The sequence below is a fragment of the Mauremys reevesii genome, linkage group 2, assembly GCF_016161935.1.
Source record: "Mauremys reevesii isolate NIE-2019 linkage group 2, ASM1616193v1, whole genome shotgun sequence".
NCBI classification, from domain to species: domain Eukaryota; kingdom Metazoa; phylum Chordata; order Testudines; family Geoemydidae; genus Mauremys; species Mauremys reevesii.
The window spans coordinates 150,722,748-150,743,211 of record NC_052624.1 but is presented as its reverse complement, the minus strand read 5'-3'; the positions used below and the strand labels follow the sequence as shown (position 1 = coordinate 150,743,211).

The 20,464-nt window shown below is 46.5% G+C and overlaps 1 protein-coding gene across 12 annotated transcripts in view; it reads right to left on the bottom strand.

Annotated features, from left to right (window-relative positions):
* Positions 1 to 477: 477 nt before the first annotated feature.
* Positions 478 to 20,464, bottom strand: part of SLC23A2 (solute carrier family 23 member 2) — a 116,466-nt gene continuing 96,479 nt past the window's right edge. For all 12 annotated transcript variants that reach the window (XM_039525018.1, XM_039525022.1, XM_039525013.1 and 9 more), the window contains 7 exons: positions 14,234 to 14,390; positions 12,057 to 12,204; positions 11,308 to 11,413; positions 6,578 to 6,707; positions 6,277 to 6,414; positions 4,739 to 4,834; positions 478 to 3,924 (listed from right to left, as the gene is read on the bottom strand). In XM_039525018.1, coding sequence (XP_039380952.1) covers positions 3,692 to 3,924; positions 4,739 to 4,834; positions 6,277 to 6,414; positions 6,578 to 6,707; positions 11,308 to 11,413; positions 12,057 to 12,204; positions 14,234 to 14,390 — 1,008 coding nt within the window. In that variant the 3' untranslated portion in view covers positions 478 to 3,691. The remainder of the gene's footprint in view (positions 3,925 to 4,738; positions 4,835 to 6,276; positions 6,415 to 6,577; positions 6,708 to 11,307; positions 11,414 to 12,056; positions 12,205 to 14,233; positions 14,391 to 20,464) is intronic.

The following is a 20,464-nucleotide window of genomic DNA, read 5'->3' as shown; positions in this document are numbered from 1 at the left end:
AAGGATGGCTACAAAAGCCCCAAAGCTATTTTGCTTTGAATATAGTTATACACCTTTGATACGACAACATGATATTTTGCCATGAATATTTGCCATTCTATATTTAAATCTAGTTGAAACACCTCATCTTTTTCTAGTCCTTTTAGTAGGTGTTGTCTTCTTTATACACTATTGTCTGATTTATCAATTAGAAAGGCAATTACATATACAGCAAAAACATAGTATTGCAATAACAACCATATTTCTATTCCCATCTCCCCCACCAACTTACCCCTTTAAGTATAAATGTAAACAAGAAACTTTTAAAGTATCCAACTGTTTTTCAAAATTACAGAGCAAAACTCTGCAACGTATCTGCCTGCGGCACCTCATGTGGTAAACTTTGCATCACCTGAAGTTAACAGCATTTCCACACCATTCTAACCAAAATTCAAATTTTAAGTGTTTTGTTTTCTCGGGGGTGTGGACTCTCCTACCATAAATGAGGGTATTAAAAACCTGCACTTAGTATTTGATTGGCAATTGTAGATTCCTCTCAGAAACAGACACACTAAAGGAAGGGGGATTTCTCTTCCCAAGGCAAAACTGTGCACATGAGGTTTTTCCCCCACTCTTATCTGAGAAAGCTAAGATATACACAAAGACACATCTAACATTCTGGGTGCTGCAGTTAACATCAGATGTTAAGTGTACTGCCAGTGACTTTGTTAAAACATTTTGCTATAAGCAGTGTTTCATCAGCTCTCGTCTGGTTATCCTTGCAAAATTAAGGCTCAACTTTAACCATCAGCTTTCTTAAAAGAAGAGGATTCAAGAAGTCACCTTTCTCAGAAGTTAAATGTTTCAGGATTTTGGATGCAAAATGGACTGCTCAACCACATTAAATACTAGTTTTCAAGGTGGCTAGCAAAGCAAAGTGTGTCAGCTAAACATTGTGATCCTCCAGTATATATTTTGCTAAACTTCTCTCACCCAGTCGATGGAATCAGCGTGGTAGGAGCAGGAAAGAATCTAACTATAAGATTTTAGATGGAGGAGGCTCTGGCTTTCCATAATCCAACGTAATTTCTTCCGTCAAGAATAGTATTGTATCTCAGAAAAACAAATCCTCAGAATGGCGATTGAACTATTTGATTCAAACTACCATGCAGCACCTAAAGACTATTTAAAGTGGTTGTTCTTTCAAACATGTTAAAGAGGCCATTTCTGTGTGTGCGTGCAGCAGCGCTTTACTTCATCCAAAGTAAGATCTTGTAGGGAAAAAAATCTATTTAATTTTCAAGTCAGGATTTCCCACTGTGTGGTCTGCTACTGCATGACGTGTCATGCTAATACAAAAACGCACAAGCTGCCTGGCATTACAGGGTTAACATGCAAGTCATTCTGCCAGCAATCTTGTAAGGTAGCCAAATGGTTCCTAAAGTTGTTGTAAGATTTTAGTTTCTTTCCACTGCCTTACATTAACATATTCTTTTGGGAAAAGATCAGACAAGCCTCAAACATGACATTCGCTGCTGAGTCCACAGAGCAAAATGTACTATTAGATTTTAAGTATTGAGAAGTCTGCTTTTAATGAGTGGCATCATCTTTAATTCAAACTTTTGCCTTCCTGACCCCACATTTATAAATGAACCAGCTTTGGCATTTTACATGATTATAACCACCTCATACAAGCGGCTTTTCTTTTTTTTAATTGAAACTCCCTCACATCTTTGGTTGCACATAAAATAAAAGGTGGAAAATTTAGAAGCTTAGTGTTACTGATCAGTGCTCTTGGCCAAATCCGTTCCTAAGGAGACGGGTAATTTCTGTAACCCCTCTCATTGCCTGTAGAGCAAAATAAAAGATAAGAACAGCTTTGCACTACAGGTGACATAACCTTGTCTATTACACAATAATTCTTCTGACTGGCTTTCAACTAAGTCCAACTGACGCCACAACTGCAAACTACTGAAAGTTCCTTGGAGCAAGAACAAATACATGGTTTGTTATGGAAAAAGTTGTATAAAAATATGTTGCATAAACAGCCATGACATGCTGAAAACTATATCAATGGAATCATTTTGACTCTGCACTATTCAATACTGATCCATTAAGCAATTTTCTTCCCCTCCCCTCCCCCACCCCAGCCCTTCCATGCTTCAATAACAAAATTTACTGCTCTTGTCCAGTAGTCAACTTTGATAAATATATTAGCGAATTACAGTATCTACCTTTATTTTTTATCCAGAGATACAAAATGCAAGCATCGTAGAGCATACTGGCCTTAAGAGTACATTACACTACACTTCCCTGATGATCTCCACAGCTTAAAAATGCTTTTTTGGGCCACACTGAAACACTGACGTCTAAAACTAACTTGCAATAGTAATAACATTAAACATGAATAAAACCTTATAATTATGAATGCATGATGAGTATTAACATCCACATAACATCAGAGCTGAGGCTATTCCAGAAAAAAATATCTGAATGGCACCGTCACTGGGCCCAATACCCGTTAAAACCATCCAGTGGACGATGATGCCAAATGTAGTGTCTCCGCTATTTAAAAAATCCACTTGTAAAAACAAACAGCTGCTGTGTTAGTCCCCAGAGGAGGGAAAAAAGGCAGCATGTACATAGGCCACTCTTATTCAAGCAGCACTAGTCAGACAGAGATAGTCTGAGCAGGATGAAGAAAATTAGGTACAAGTCAGAATAAGCAAATGCTGATATTTTGCCCTGTTGATTTCTACATATATGGGGCTGCTTAGACAAATTCACATTTTCATTCAGGAAGAGTCTGTGATTAAAGTGGATATATGCACTGTATTGTAATGATAAAAGCTGTTGGGCTAGGAAAATGTAACAGTCTTGAAATTAAATAGTTCCCTATCCAAGTAAAAATAAAGTTGACACTTCCCTTAAAGGGAACTTCGACTCAGGCACCAGTTAGGTGGCAAGCTTCCAGGTAGACAAGAGCAACATATCTAAAAGATATCAAAGAGATTCTTGCACAGTAGTAGATCACATGGGTAAATCAGTGCTTTTATCTGGCATAATTTAGTAAGGAAACTGTTGTCTGGAAATTTCTGAATGCATTGTCAATGATTGCAAAGATATTCTAGAGATATACCCATTAGCCACAATGATATAATGTCTGATTTACAGGTGGCTGTGTGGAAAAAATATGGAATGTATGAGCTATAACTGGAAAAAAATACAACTGACTTGATATTGGTGTCTGTGTTTTACAAGTGAATAAAATGGTATTTACTCATTTCACACATGGATTCAAATTTTCTGGCACAACTAACTCTGCCAGCAATGGATGTGCCGAAAACACCAGCACCAATGATTTAAATAAAATAATCAGAGGATAAGATTTTCAAAAGCACCTATGTAATTTAGGAGTTGAAGTTCCACTTTCAAAAGTGAGTTTGGCACTTATGGACCTAAATCTGTTCTGAAAATGGGACTCGGGCACTTAAATTTTACCCAGATCAGTAACCCATTAGGCAACCAGACACACTATATAGAGCCATCACCATCCACAACAGGAAAGCTTTTTTTTTTTTTAAATCTGTCTCAGCTCTGGTTCCAGAATTTAAATGCAGATATACAAAACATATATTTTAATGCTTCTTAATCAGCAAGAAACTGCAAATACATCTGTTACTACAACGAGATAATATAATTGCAACCAAGGCTATACAGTAGCCTCAGAGTCTTCATCTGAACTCCTGCAGTTACTGCTTTTCCTGAAGCCTTTCCACGTGTAGCCCATGAAGGTGGGACTGATGGGCAAGAAGCTGAAGCACCTGTACTTTTTGATAAAGTTCATGCCAAAGGGCAAATCATATGTTTCCATGCCCTCCAGGGACTTGCTGCCTTTGCCCACGCCTTTCTTCCATTTCTGGATTCCTCTCTCCTCAGGGCTTCCTGAAGTTAAATAAAAAAAAAAAATGGGAGGGAAACTCATTCTACTTCAAAGACATCATGTTCCGCAAGCAGCCAGTCTAGGAAGACATATAGTATTCTCAGGGAGGGAAAAACAGAACTTCACTGCAAAGGTAGAACCTCTAGTACAGGGTTGTTCCTACACCACTAAGGGCTTGTCTACACTACCGGCCGGATCAACGGGCAGCGATTGATCCAGCAGGGGTCAATTTATCATGTCTGGTATAGACGCAATAAATCGACCGCCGATCGCTCTAGCGTCGACTCCGGTACTCCACCTCAATGAGAATCGCACAGGGAATCGACAGGAGAGTGTCTCCCATCGACACACCACAGTGAAGACACTGGGGTAAGTAGATCTAAGTACGTTGACTTCAGCTACGTCATTTATGTAGCTGAAGTTGCGTAACTTAGATCTATTCGCCTCCCCTCCCCCATAGCGTAGACCAGCCCTATGTCAATGGTGACTTGATGGAACTAGGATCAGGCCTTATATGATCTTCTACTAAGGAAGTGGCTTCAACAGTCTGTTCTTTTCCCTGGTTTCATTTCGTAATCATCAGTACATCTTTTAACTTACGTTGCCCTTTTGGCAGAGAGACGTTAAATGATTTGCCTAAGGCATCACAGCAAGTCAGTGAATTCAAGCCAAGAATTAAGCTCTGGTCTCTAGCATCCCAGTTCTGTGTTCTAATATCCAAGCCATGCTGCCTCCACAGTTAACAGTGAGAATACTCATTCAGAAAGGCAGGTGAAGCCATTTAAATTTCAAATACAACAACATCACAAAACTGACCTGGAATGGTGTTATCCAAAATAAAGGCCACACACCCGCCAACAAACATGGCTGTAGTGAGAAGAACATTTAACACTTGATCGATGCCTGCTATTCCTAGAAAAAGAAAAAGAATTAGGTCAGGATTTGCCGTTTTTACATGTGAACACCCTATTTGGGGGCCTGATCTCATGTATTTAACCAGGCAAAAATCCCAGTGAGCTCAAGGGGAGCTTTGCTTGAGTAAAGTATCATATACTTTATGATAGATTAGGTCGTTGCAAACAGTTTACAGGAGCATCTGCCACTAATCTAGTCTAGTCTGTAGGACTGAGGGAACTATTACTCATTTTAGAGTCTACAGTTCTGGATTTAAATCAGTCAGGAAACTAACCCTAAAGGCATTCATTTCAGATTGCTTAGAACACCATTTTCTTTAATAAATCTATGGGAGACACTTCTGCTAATGCAATGAAAAAACCACTAGATAAAAAATACGAGATTTTTTCAAATTTCAAAATTATGTTGACAAAACAGCCCAACTATTAACTATCTTTCCTTGGAATGGCAAGTAGTTTACAAGGTTCTTCATTAAGGATTACTCTATTATTGCTTTGAATTTAGTTCTCCCTTGCTTTGTTGAAATAAATCTCAGCCAAAACTAACAACTAGATTAGCCTCTCAATCTGCTTTTGAAGCAGCATGATTAATATTTAGTTTAGACTTGTATCTTTCACCAAAAAAATTAGTTCTGGTTCAGGGGCTTTCTTCAAAAGATTACATATCTGCATCAATCCCAGTGGTGACAGAAATCAAAACAGCTTCTCCCCAGGTTAGTTAAGAAATCAGTCATTAAAAAGTCTGAAATAAACTGAATTTTGAGGCGCTCTCTCACTAAAATACACCTGCAAGTGACAAAAACATCAGTCTTGTCAAAGGTTAACACTAATACCCACATTTCAAGATCTAGTTCAATGTTTTCCCCAGTGATTTAAAACCTTTTATAGATTAGCTCTAGCTTTCTAAATGCACACTTTTCTCAACTCTTCTTCCACCCATCTAGCAATGGGTCATCTCCAGACCCTGCGTCCCTCTCCACCGTCACCCACACAAGGTAAGGCGAGAACGTCATCTCCACACCATCTAGAAAAATCTTCTTGGGTCTCACCATCTCATCAGCTCTCTGGCCTGGGAACATATCTGCTCCTTTACTTATGGCTCTAAGTCCAGGCCTACACTACAGACTTTTGTTAGCATAACTATGGTAGTCAGGGATGTGATCCCTGGCCAACATAGCTGTGCCAGCAAAAGCCCTAATTATTCTGGCAAATCTGCACATGGAATCAGCTATGCCAGGAAATGTGCAATTTTGCTCCGATAAGCTGCTTCCACACTAGGATTGCATTATTGGTACATTACACTTGAATATACCTATATTGGCAAGGTGCTCCTACTGTAGGAAAGGCCCTGATATCTTTTTTTTTAAATGAAGTATTTATCACTAGCCCATTGTTTCACTTGGTACAGCATTTTCGCATGAATGAATCAAAAGTTCGTACCTGTAACCAGTGGGTTTTGTTTGAGATAACTTGGAAGGACAAGTCCGAAGAAGATGGAAAATCCAAGTACAAAGAGGTTACGTGAAGAGTTTAAATCTATGAACTGGAGGTTGGACAGACCCACAGCTGTAATCATTCCTAAACAAAACAATCAAGAGTGAGAACTTTTAGACTCTCTCTCCTTTTTGTTCAATTATTTTGTTCAAAGGTTAGCTAACATCCACAGATACACACCACTGAGGTTAAAGGCTGTCAAACAATCAACTAGCATATGAAGAGAAGCAGAGAAATAGACACTTACCAAAGAGGGTGCAGAAGAGGGCTCCAAGCACTGGGTCAGGCAGGGATGCAAACAGCGCACTGAACTTCCCAACCATTCCAAGTAAGAGCATGAAGGCTGCACCATACTGAATAACCCTACGACTTCCAACCTAGAAAGCACAACGGGAGAGGAATAAAGCAGAATACTTCAGAAAAATGCACATTTACACCAAACTTTAATGTCTTACTTTTTAATACTAGAAAAAAGTCTATATTTTATTGTCTAATCCCTCTTGAAATTCTCTCCGAACAGAGCCCAGCAATCTCCTGTAGTCCTTCATGACATCACAAAGCAAAGTAACCCTGCACAACAACAGCTAGTCTGGCTGAGACAATATACATAAGGGAGACTCAATTCTCCAGTGAAACACAAAGCACACTCTCCACCCCAAACCTACACCCTACAGGAACTGGAGATCATCAGAGGAGGAACAAAAACTGCAGAGATCTCAATTTTAGGACCAGTTGCTTCAATTTTCCATTTAGATACCCTCTCCCCTCCCGACCCCCCGCCTTCCTTAAAATACTGGCTGCACAGTATTACAAATGTCTCAAGTTTCACAGTTGAAACATGGTTGTACTCCAACTGTGACATAATATGGTTTGGTTTTGCTTATTTAGACTGTAAGCTGTTTTGAAACTACAGAACTATTAACCTTGCCCAGCATGGTTTCCTTGATGTAGTTTGGTCCCATCTACAAAAATTAAAATCAACTATGTAACACAAATTGTACATGGATGCCCCAAGATAACAACAAATGGGACCAAAATGTAAACATTTGCCTTGGCACCACATTAACACAGCCTCACAGAAAAACATATCACCAGGTAACAGCAACAGTGTAAAATTTTGCCTCACCTCCATTCACTTCAGTCAGGTGTAATTTCCCTGCCTGAGATCATGTAACTGATTTTAAGTCATCTCTCTTAAGCAGCTACAGAATTTGTCACTTGCAGAATTTGCTCAGCTAATGTTGCAGCAACTTTAGTATTTCCATTTCCATAATGTTTTTATATTTTAATTGTGCAACCTATAGTGTAGTATTACTCTTATATTTTATGTTGTAGTGTACGTTTATACACAAGTATAATGTGTTTTGAACTAGAGAGAGACTCATGTACGTACATACATATTTGTATGCACAGGACCCTATTCTGGTAGGTTTGAAAATTTGTTCCCAGCATAACCTTTCAGAGGTTTTGAATTCAGCAATGTTAAGCTTCATACAGGCCATAAGTAACAACAATCACTATTATGTGTGGCTGTTTTCAATGCTTGAGCCCTTAACTGAGCCAACTGGTATAACAGGGTGCTTCACCCAAAAAGAGACACTCGGTATAAGCAACAATTAGTTCCTCAAAGTGCTTGGGTGCTAACAGGGTCAGACACAAGCAGGGGCAGCTCATGCTGCAATTATGTATCATTTGAATTTAAAAAAGAAACACATTATGCCTTTGTGCGTAGAGGAGAATATTTTCACAATGTTCTTCATTGCTTAATCATTCTCAATGTTACCTGTGATGTGGAAAGAGACCAATTGCAAAGAGAAGCCAGGCTGGTCAATATTAGTTATTTAGTGGATTGGCAATGCAAACAACTCTGCAAAATATCTTGATTCAAAATATTTCCTTATTTGTCTAGTATTAATTTCCCATCTGACTTGCTATCCCTTTCTCATTACTGAATACTTTATGATAGAGCGTGAAAACTGCGGAAGAACTGAATCACCACCACATCCACAGCCAGTAAAAAGGAAATTGACATGCAAATATTCAACCTTTAGGCATTTAACAAATGAAGTCTCAACTGGGATTTGAATCCCACCGTGAATAGTGTGTTACTGAAAACATCTTATTCAGAACTGAATTAGATCTGAGTACACGTTCCCAGACACTTAGACACAAGCTGAACAAAAAAGGGTTTTATTTCAAAACCAGTGGAAACCACGTACAGCAAATTAGTATCTTATTAAGCGACAAAGAGTCCTGTGGCACCGTATAGACTAACAGACGTATTGGAGCATAAACTTTCATGGGTGAATACCCACTTCGTTGGATGCATGTAGTGGAAATCTCCAAGAGGCAGGTATAAATATGCAGGCAAGAATCAGTCTATTTATACCTGCCTCTGGAGATTTCCACTACACGCATCCAACGAAGCGGTATTCACCCACGAAAGCTTATGCTCCAATACGTCTGTTAGTTTATAAGGTGCCCCAGGACTCTTTGTCATTTTTTACAGATCCAGACTAACACGGCTACCCCTCTGACACTTAGTATCTTATTGACATTTAATATCCTTTTCATTATGAATGTTTGCAGTGCAAGATGCCTGAAGCTTTTGCCCTGTAGTCAGATACACCACTCGATTCTCTTCTCACAGAGTAAAATTCACCTGAGCAGGGGTCTAGCATAAGGCCTATGCCCTATCCAAGTGCCACTTAAGCTCTCAAAATTGGACCTTAAACTGTGCATGAGCTTCATGCTGCACTCTGCACTGGGGTATATTTTACACCCACAGATTTTTCACTGGTATAGGCTCAAAGAACCCTATGCAATTTTAGTTCATAGAGTGCCAAATCACCTGTGCTAGCGTAGATTGGCATGTGCAGGAATAAAAAAATTGACCACTTTCAGAGTGGCACGTTGTGTGCCCCCACCCTGGGGCAATTATTGAGGGGCATGCCCTTGCTTGCTCCCTCCCCTTATGCACCCCCGGAGTGTAGACCTGCCTGCAAATAGGTTTTTAACCCCATACAAAGTTTACATGCCTCTTTGGAACCTTGCCTTATGATAACTCCCATGAGAATTAGGCAGTAGAAACGGAGATGATTTGGTCAAAATAAACCTTTTATAATTAAACATCTTTTTATAAATATTTACACTAATTTTTTCCTATGGAATTTCCTTCAATAATAAAAAAGGAGAAGAGAGATACAGTCAGCAGATGGCGCTGTTAGAATTTCTATTCTCAGCCAAAGCAAATACACTTGTTTTAGTGCAGAAAAAAATAGACAGAGATGCTCCAGAATGGTATGTGTATTTAAGAAAATGAAGCCATCCCTCTGTACTGCCCAAAAAGAGTTTGAAAATCAGACGTTGATTTTAACTAAAAAGATTTAATATAATTGTTGTAAATGAAATATATATTGTGATCTGTCATCAAAGATCCAGTATATGCTATGTACATCTATTTTCATTTGCTAGAAGAAGCTGGATCTGATTTCTGAGTTCAAACACCACAATCACTTATGCCAAATATTTGACAAAAATATGCACATTCATAACAAATGGTTACTCTTAGTAATTTGGTATCCTTAACAATATTAATAATGGAGGTTGAACAAATCAGCGTGTATGCTAAGGTCCAAAATCAGGAAATTACTAAAGCATGTGCCTACTTAGGCATGTGAACAGTCCCCATTAATTCTAATCATAGAATCATAGAAGATTAGGGTTGGAAGAGACCTCAGGAAGTCATCTAATCCAACCCCCTGCTCAAAGCAGGTCCAACACCAACTAAATCATCCCAGCCAGGGCTTTATCAAGCAGGCCCTTAAAAACCTCTAAGGATGGAGAATCCATCACCTCCCTAAGTAACCCATTCCAGTGCTTCACCACCCTCCTAGCGAAATAGTTTTTCCTAACATGCAACCTAGACCTCCCCCACTGCAACTTGAGACCACTGCTCCTTGTTTTGCCATCTCTCACCACTGAGAACAGCCGAGCTCCATCCTCTTTGGAACCCCCCTTCAGGTAGTTGAAGGCTGCTATCAAATCCCCCCTCACTCTTCTCTTCTGCAGACTAAATAAGCCCAGTTCCCTCAGCCTCTCCTCCTAAGTCATGTGCTGCAGCCCCCTAATCATTTTCGTTGCCCTCCACTGGACTCTCTCCAATTTGTCCACTTCCTTTCTGTAGCGGGGGCACTAATGGGACGACTTATCTACTTAAAGTTAGGCATATGCTGACATACTTTGCTGAACAAGCCTAAAGCATAGGGCATTTTCAAAGTATACATATAGAAATATAGCATCCAAAGCATTTTAGGTGCTTTAAAAGCTAATAAGAAGCTGAGGACAAATACCAGCTGTCTATTTAATTTAAACCTACAATGGGGTTTTTAACATCTGATGTACCTACATCAATGCAACAGCACCAGGGCAAACCCCTAGTTGCACAGTAGGAGATTTCACCAGTGTTGCTAAACAGGTGGCTAAACAACCTTTCCCTCCCAACCCAGGTGTGGACAAGGCCTTAAGGTTTGCATTGTAATACACCCGTGTGTAAAATGTTCAGTCATTGTTATAAATTACCTCACAGCAAGGATACATACCAGAGCATTGATTTCTATTTACTCTAGAGCCCAACCAATTTGAAAACTGTAAAATCAACTTTGTTTGCACAAAGATCAAATTGATCTCATGTTACATTCCTGAAATAGGTTTTTAAACTGCTTTTGACAAAATGAAGAAAAGGTTTTAAGGTCTCTTATTCATAATGGACATCTTGACAGGGAAATGCCCAGTGTAGTCAGGTTAAGGAAGTTCAAAATATTGTGTGCAGAGGGTTTGCACAACAAGATACAAGAGAGCATTACTTCCCCGTAGAGGGTTATGTCATGAAACAATATAAATGGTGAGAGCCAGGTACTACAAGATTAAGCAATACTCAGGGAATTGATTACTGGCTGATCAGAATAGAACATGTACCTTAGTGATACCCAAGACGCCGATGTTAGGGCTAGATGAGGTGGATCCATTACCAGTACCGAATACTCCATCCAAAACACAGGAAAGACCCTCAATGAAAATCCCTCTGTAATTCATGAAGGGAAAAGAGTTAAAATTTAGATTAAAATATTCTCACTTCAAAATGCATTAAATGGCTGCACACTAAGTAGATGTTTATCATGGTCCCTTGTCCCCAAGTTCTGATCCACTGAACATTTCAACACTTAAGTACATCTAACTAACCGCAGTGGGGTCTTGTTGCCCCATCCCAGATATCTACATTCATAAAACAATTTAGGAAAATACAATGAAGTAGAAAAATCAAAGTTTAAAATTACTCTCTACTCTTAAAATTTAATTTCAGCTGCATTTAACAAGATGCAGACACTGATTCCTTGTAATGAATTTAAAGCCCAAATATTTTAATGATTCCAGCAATATGATAAAGACAATATTAGGATATACATGAGTGTGGCTCCTACTGAAGCCATAAGTCTAACTTCCATTGAGTTCAACAGGTTCAGGATTGGGCTTTGAGTATTATTTTCATTAAAACAGCTCAATTCAAAATAGTTATGTTTTAGATATCAGATCACTGGGTTCTAGACTTGATCACCGTATAAAATGTGATACCAAAACATCTGATGATAAAACTCTGTCTCAGCCAGAGTACGAAGCAGTCACGACAGCAGAAAATACTATACTTATTTCTTTTCCAAGTGACTTACCTATTTATTGCATGAATAGGTGGAGGAGGAGCACAAGACAACCTTGCACAGGCATAGTAATCTCCGATTGATTCTATAATGCTTGCAACAACTGCGCTAAGCATTCCTATTACTCCAGCCGCTGAAATCGTTGGCAACCCCCACTGAACTGTGAAGAGAAGAAAACTGAAATCTCTTTTGTTCTACTGAAGACAATAATTTCATTATTAAGATGTAAAACCACTGGTTCCACTGCAGATTGCATGACTATTGACTATGAAGATCATTCAATAAAACTATCTAATTCAACTAGATATGAGAGGCAAAAACACTTGGTTAAATGTAAACCACTGTAGTTTTTAGAGTCTCTAACCATTTTAACTGGCTTGGCCATGTTTAAAAACAAACTGCTTACATTCATGAGAAATCTCAATGATCTGAGCTGTAGTTTGAAAGTCAGATCAGTGTGGGCTAATCACATAATTATGATTTGTTTGCACATTTGGGCTCTGCCTTCAAGGGCTAACAATCTAAAAAAAAAAAAAAGACAAGAACTACCAGTTGTGATTATCCAAATGCCAACACCCCATCTCTCCAAACCTTCACAATACTAAAATAAGCCTGATTTTAAGACAGAAGAAAAATCTTGCCATTATTTTCATAACCACTGCCTTGATGGCTTCATATTTTTTAAAGACAGAGGCACACTTCCAATTAAGCAGTTTAAGTTATACATACATTAGTTAGTGACCCAGGGAAGTCTAATACATCTTCGATTTGAAAAATAATACCACTACCCAATTCCCCACAGCCCCCCATCTCCCCCCGAAAATCTTCATTTGCTTCACATCACATTTTACAGAACATACTTCAGAAACTACTTCTTTAAAATGTTCAATATGAACTAAAGCACATGAAAAACCAAAATGCAGGTGCCTCATTTCTGTGTGATAGTATTTCTGTGCATTTCTGGTATTGCTCCTTTCACCTCAAAGGGGCACAATTAAATTTGGTTGTGACACTGCAATTTGTGTTAATGAGAAATGTGACGATAAGTCCCCCGATACCAATTTTAAGCTTTAGATCCATCGGCAAAAGAATAAATGTCTAATGGTTTAACTGTAAAATTCACTTATGCCCCAAGTATCCTGTTTCTCCAACCCACTATCACATTTCAAAAGTAGAAAGATACACTGCAGCACTTAATCGGTTAAAATTACCAAGTTGTAATACATCCATTTGGACATTGTGCAGTGATCAGGAAATTCACCTAGCACATAGAGTAAGGGAGTTCAGACATGAACCAACAGTTTAAAATTTGATGCCTGAAGTTTGACACTTATCTTTATTATTTAGGCCAATAAACAGAAGTGTTCTAGTTTTCAGACTTGTTCAGACTCCCACAGAAAACAATGGGAGTTTGGCCCTTCTGAAAGCCAGGCCACTTCTACTGTAGTGCCCAATTTCAGGCTCCCAAATTTGAAAATTTTCATCATAATCATCAGAAGTGGATGAGAAGAAATCTGCTCAGTTTGGAAAACAAAAAAACCCAAACCTGCACATTTAAGTGATGCTCCTAGGTGGCTTAAAATCAAGACACGTGTATTCATTTGTTCTCACTATAGCTCTCAATGACTTCAGCAGCTTAACAGGAGCTATACGCACCCGCCACATCACCTATATCTTACAGTACTATTAGCAGTGGAGTGTATGAAAGTAACAGCTTGCTGCGCAACAAACTGCATATCAGCAAGTGCATGTTAAGGAAAATTAAACCCATCATTTCCTGGGAATCCCAGTAGTTGCTTTGCCGTATCCATTGGTCAAAAGTTACTCTTTTGTGGGAGAACATGCAAAAACAGATGTTAGTTATTAAACAGTAATAGTTATCTAGTTATATCCTGTGAGGTACTGAGGGTCCTCAACTCCTCCTCCAGCAAACGTGAGTTGAGAGTGCTCAGCACCTCTCTGAATGAGGCCCTGCAGCTTGTGCTGTTTTTGTATATAAAGGGAAAGCCATACCCAGGTTTAAAATCCTTGGTTTCTATAGGTCAGTTTAAAATCCCATCCCTTTGATTGTCTAAACATATCAGAAGCCAATGGTATGACATGGTCAGTAATGTTAGCAGGGAACACTGAAAGGATCTTGTGAGCATACTTCTAATTCCCAGCACGTACACATTTTATAACATACTCACAAGGATAAGGAACTTTAAACCAGGGTGCTACCAACAGCACTCCTTGTCTAGCGTCAGTGCGAGCATAGAACCCATACTTTGTGCTGTCAGGTGGAAAGACGTCTGTTACAGTAAAGATGAAGCAAAGCAACCATGACACCAGGATAGCCAGAATAATCTGGGGATGAGGAGAAAAAAAAAAAGGGTATTTAAAGTGAACACACTTTATCCAATTATCAACAAGGAAATATTCAGCAATAGTGAATTGTTCATGCAAACCTCTATGACCTACATATCAGACATACTTAAAACCATAAAAGACGGTTACTCACCTGTAGTAACTGTTGTTCTTCGAGATGTGTTGCTCCAATCCATTCCAGTTAGTGTGGTGCCGTGCAGCGTTCTCGGCTTCTCTCGAACTTTTTACTACTCCTAGGGGGGCGGCCAGGCTGGGCCCTGGAGTGGCGCCGCTTATTATATACCCCATACCCGTCCGGCCCTCCTCGCCTCCTTTGCCTTCCTGGCTGACGGAGTGGGGGGGAGGGGAAGGGAGTCTGGTTGGGAGCAACACAACTCGAAGAACAAAGAACAAACCACAGGACTGGTTTTTTCTTTCTTCTTTCTTGCTCTGATTGCTCAATTCCCCAGTGTGATTCCCAAGTAGCCTTACCTAGTGGGTGGTGGCAGAGTGCAAAGCGTGTGCTGGAAGACTGCTGAGCCGTCTAGAGACTGCTGCCAGCTGCTGCAACGCGTGCAAGGTGTGGACCGAAGGTGATGTGACGGCCATGTGGTGCTGAGACATGGGGCCTGGGGGGGGATGGGGCAGAGGCGCGCGGCAGCGGCGCGCAGCGCCTGGAGTGAAGCGCGTGAAGCGGCCGGCAGGGGCAGCAGCACTCTCAGCTCATGATGCATTGAGAGAGAGAGGGAGAGAGGAGATGCGCTGGAGAGATGCGGACGGCGACTGCTATGAAGAGCTGTGTAGAATGCCGAAAGAAGAATGCGAAAGCGTTCTTCCGTCCGGCTCTGGACGTAGCGCTGAGGAGCGGACGTGTGGAGAGAGGCGGGGCATGGGAGCTTCGGGGGGAGAAAGATGTCGATTGAGGAAGAAAGGTGGAAAGCTTGGACCAAGAAGCCGGAAGGCGGATGCGTGGAAGCTGCGGCTTGCGTGGAAGGAAGGCGGATGGGCGGGTGACCTACGGTGTCAGCGCGCGCGTCTGCGACTGGTGGGGCGATGTTATGGCGGCGAGGAGGCGTGGCCGAGGAGAGGAGAAGAAGAAGAAGAGAGTGGCCGTGGCCATGAGTTTGGACAGGGCTTGTTTTTGGAGTTCGCGACAGGACGATCCCAGGTTGGGGCCCGGGCGGGGCCGGTCACCGCAAAGGGGGCAGGGGCGGAGAGCATCGAGACCAAAAGATGGAGAGATCCTTCCGGAAAAAGATGAAACCGCAGCGCCCGCCACCGCCAGAACCAGCCAGGAGAGGTACCAAGAGGCAGAGACCAAAGGACCTTTGCCTGTAGGTGGTAAGGATGGTAGGCCAGGTTGGTAGGAACGGTTCGACGAGTTGAGTCCTCAGGGGATTTTCGCGCATTAAAGTTTCAGGGGGCGGGGTTCGGAAGACTTGGGGAGCTCGGTGAACAGTCGCTCTCCTGCTCTGTCAGCTGGAACAGTCCCAGGCGTCCACTAGAGGCCAGGGTGCAGGCAGGGAGGGATGGAGGCTGACTGCGAGAGGGACTGCGGAGTCTGGCAGATAACGGGAGGAGCGGGACTGCGCGAGTCCGGCCATAACGGAGGGGGCAATCGAGCAGCGGCCAGTAGAGCAGGGTGAGTGATGCTGTCTCGCCGCAGCAGGGGAGGCAGCTGCCTGGCGCACTGGCGAGAAGAGCCGAAAGGAGGGAAGGAGAGAGTCTGCCGAGGGAAGGAAGGAGAGGGAAGAGGGAGAGGGAGGGAGGGCAGCAGAGGAAGGCGTCCGACGCCGAAAGAGGCGAGTGGGAGGCGAGGAGAGCACCCCGGAAAGTGGAAAATGAGAGCCACCCCTGGCGACTCCCGAAGTGCAGCCACCCCGGAAGAGAGGAACCACTCGTGGAGAGGCGAGGACCTGAGACAGGAGGTCAGCGAACGAAAGACTGAGGTGGGTGGCCAGGTCGTTCTCAAACAGAAGGGAGGTCACGCAGTTCTAGGTGAGAGGAGGAGGAGAAGGAGCCGCGCCGGAGGGGCTCCGCAGCAGAGGAGAAGCGGTAGCGGCCAAGTACTGGCACTGTTGAGTGCATTCGGCGTGAGTACAGTTACACTGTCCGGGCAGCGGTGCGGCAGGCGGGGCGGCGGCGGGGCAGGCGGGCGGATCAGGCGATGGCGCGGGCAGGGCGATGGGTGTGAGAGTGTGGGGGGCGCGGCCAGCGCTACTGGCGGGTGGGGAGTGGTGGTTGGCCGGGGTCGAGGGCGACCGCCGTGCGTGGCATGGCGGGTCGGCAGGGCGGGCGGGGATGAGCCACCAGAAGGACGACCTGGTGGAGACGTGACCGAGGGGAGCCGAGGATGGAGGCGTCTGGGAGTCCATGACCTAGGACTGGAGTCAGGGAAAGGAGCGGCAGGCCGAAGGCCGACCATATGCGCAGGAGGGAGTGACACCCAGAAGAGCGCAGGGCAGATAGCAGCAGGAGGTGGAGGCGGCGGGGTGGGAAGAAGGGGAGCGCCGCGGGGCGAGGAGTGGGCGGTGGAGGGCGACGCCGAGAGCGGAAGGGAGAACACCGCCGCGATGTCGGGAGAGAAGGCGAGGCCCTGGCAACCGGACGGAGAGAGACAAAGTGGAACTCCAGCCGCGAGATTGGGGAAGAGACCGGTTGCCTAGCTGGATGAGAGAGGCAGCCATGAGAGAGTGCAGAAGAGCCAGTGTCTCTCGGCGTTGAGATCTCGTGGCGGCCTTGACCTGACCAGCCGAGGGCAATTGACCTTGGGTATACGGTAGGCGATGAGGGCGAGAGTGGCAGTCGCGGTGTGGTGGCATTTTGTAAACACCGCAACCACAGTGGGAGTGGGTACGCCGATCGGCAAACTGGTAGTGACATGGAGGCGACATGACGAAGTGGGACGGCGATGAGGAGGATAGATCGCGACAGGAAGTATACGATACCAGGGTAAGGCAATAAAGGGAATCCAGCATCCAGGGGGAGGGCAGGCTGGTCCAGGTGAGGGTCCATGCGCGAAGGGGTCAAGCAGGGGTTGTGGGGCTTTCGCAGGTCCCAGGATATGAGAACCCCGCCTTGGTCAGCCGCCTGCTGCTGTCTTCCAGGCACTGATCCCTGTCTTGCTGCACTGAGAGAGCCTGAAAAACAGTAAGGAGGGCCCGAAGGAACAGAGTGGGAGGAAGAGGAGGAGAGGGTGGGCAAAAAGAGGGAAAGGGGTGGTGAAGGAAAGAGGACTTGCTTGAATGGAAGGTCCCTGAAGAAAGACTGAGGAAAGAAATAAAAAAAAAAAATGTGAGAAGGAACGCCGGGGATGGATGGGCGGGCGAAGCCCGGTTGGTAGAAAGCCAGGATCGCCCCCGAGAGGGGGATGCTGGCCTGCCCTGGTGCGGGCCTTGCGGGCGGCGGGCGGCAGGCCTTGGTGCGGGCTGGCCGCTGGGCAGGCGGGCTGTGCTGTTGGGCGCTGCGGCGGGCGGACGCGCGCTGCGTAGCGCGGCGCTGCGGGGGCGGGCGCGGCCTAGCGTCTGCGCGTCGAAGGGGCTGCGCTGCTGCGTCGGGCGTATGTATGCCTAAGAAGCTGGGTGTCCAGGAGGCCCGATGTCTACTGGGGTCCGTCCGGGTCTGGGTGGAAGAGGCGGCACAGGAGAGGGAGCCTCAGCCTGGCGCCGGGATGGAAGCCTCCGGAGGGTCGAGCGAGCATTCCAGGCCGGGGCCAGGATCCGAGCCAGGAGGACGACCTCAGGGCGGCGCCGTAGCGAGGAGGGCTGAAGAGATGGATGCGGCGCTCCGCTCGGGTCCGCCAGGGGCGTCAGCTGCATGAGGGCGTCCGAACCGTGCGAGAAGTCAGGGAGCGTTCGAACTCCACGGCATCCTCAGCTGAGAACCCCTGCTTACGGAATCTTGGGCATGATGGCCTCTTCCCTTTGCGCGTCCAGCTGGAAGGCCCATGCGGGCCTGGCTCAGTGCGTGCTCGGGCGCGCGTTAAGTCCGGGGTTGGGCGGAGCCGGCGCTAAACTCCTCGGAGGGTGTGGGAGTGGTCGGGATGGGTGGGAGTAAGGCGGCGTGCTGGGGGTGGGGGGGCTGGGGAGCCCGCCGAGTGGGCTGAGGTGGTGGGGAGTAGGGGAGCCGCAGACCGTCCGCGCGCTGAGCCGAGGCGCAGGGACAAGGAGTGGTGGACGGGCAACGACGAACCGGTCGTTGGTAAGGGACGTGGGGCCTGCGGGACCCGGTCCTGGAGGCGGTAGGCATGGAAGATGGAAGGCTCCGCGCCGGGCGAGGTCAGGGGGGTCAATGGCGCGGCCTGCTGGGCGGCCACCGGAGGGAGGCCGCCCGGGCGACCGGCGCCAACCGCTGGCCCCGCTCACAACCGGCCAGCTCTGCGCGGGTGTGGGCCTCGAGGGTGGCGTGGAGGACTGGCGCGGCGGAGGCCTCCTCCTGGGCTCAGGCGGTCCGGCTGGGGCGGGAGGGGCGGCGCTGGGGACTGGCGGGTGGGGAGGGGTGCTGGTGACCGAGGGCCTGGGAGGAGGGCTCCCTGGTCACGGTGTGGCCCACGCGGGATGGGAGTCCCTGCGCTGCTCCTGGGGGCGGGGGGGTCGGGGGACGGCGCCGAGGGCCGCGACCGCAGTCGGCCGGAGCGCAGCCACCGGCTGGGGCGGTGCGGTCGTGGGCCGAGCGGCGGGCTGGGGACGGTGAGCAGTGCACCGACGGGTGCGAAGGTGCGCGCGCGCGCAGGCCGTGAGCGTGAGCACGACTGCGGAGCCACCGACGGGCGGGGAGCGGGGACCGGGCTGGCGCCGGGGGGGGGGTGCGGGAGGGCGCCGACGGGCGGCGAGCGAGCGGGACCGTCGACCGGGGGTGCCGAGAGAGAGGTGACCTGGACTCCGGCCGGGACCGGCGGCGGCGCGGGGGTGAGGGTGAAGTGCGACTCAGACCGGCGGATCGGGGCGGGGAGGTGAGAGCGGCAGATCGGCGATCCCGACGCGCGGACCGTGGGACCCGAGGCGGCGCGGGGGACCGCCGCCTAGGCTTAAGAGGAGAGCGCGGCGGTGCTGTCGGCCGCGTCTGGCTCGGATCGAGAGAGGGTCCCCAGCGTCTGGCTGCGCCCGGGCCGAGGCCGAGCCTCGGAGCCTGCCGCGGCCCGCCCTCGGTCGAGCGGGGGCGGGGCGGGCCCGGGCGCCTCTGCGGCGCCGGTGCGAGCGCTCGCGGCGGCGGGCGAGGGGCGCGGCCCGGCCACGGCGCGGCCGGGCGGCGGCGGCGCCCGCCACTACGGCGCGGGCTCCCAGCTGTCTCTGGTCCGGGCAGCTTTCGCCGCCGCTGCTTTCGCCAGGCGGTGCTTGCGTGCGCCGCGCCCCCGCGCCAGTGGGTGCAGTTACACGTGCCGAGCCTGCGCGCGTGTTGGTGTGCCGCAGGTGATGCGCGGTGCCAGGCGCGGGCAAGCCGTGCGTGCCGGGTGCCGAGGGCGGAGGAGCGTGCACTGCCGCCCGCTGCAGCGCGGCGGGAGCTCTGCCGGGCGGGGGAGTAAGGAGCCTGGCTGAGCGCTACTCTCTGAGGCTGGCGGAGTGGTGTGCCTGGCCCAGAGCCAAAGGAGCAGAACGTGTCACACGTGTGGGCATTAGCCCCTGGGACGCTGCACAGGGGCAGTCGTGCTGGCCCTTAGGGCCCTACAGCACGCTGAGGGAAGCTTACTCCTAAATCTATCGCTTATATAAAACACTAACTAAAACAGGAAACTACTACTACCTAACAGTAAAGAAACTATACACAACTATAAGTAGCCCAACTAACAAGGAGGAGGAACTATACAACTCAATGGCAACAAATAGTAAGTGGAGGGACTATAGAGCAGGAATAATAAATCCTATAATGGACTTGTTGGATAGATTATCCTTTAAACAAACTGCATCTAGAAAAGCTTTAAAGTCGACTTTTCCCCCTTTTTAAAACAGGGAATGCCTCCAAAATGAGTACTTCAGGAATTACTGCACTAGTTTTTGTTTTAACAAAAACATAAAAGGAAGCTTTTCACATAAACTCAAGTGCATATTACAGAAAGCCTGAAGATAGTGAACTTTACC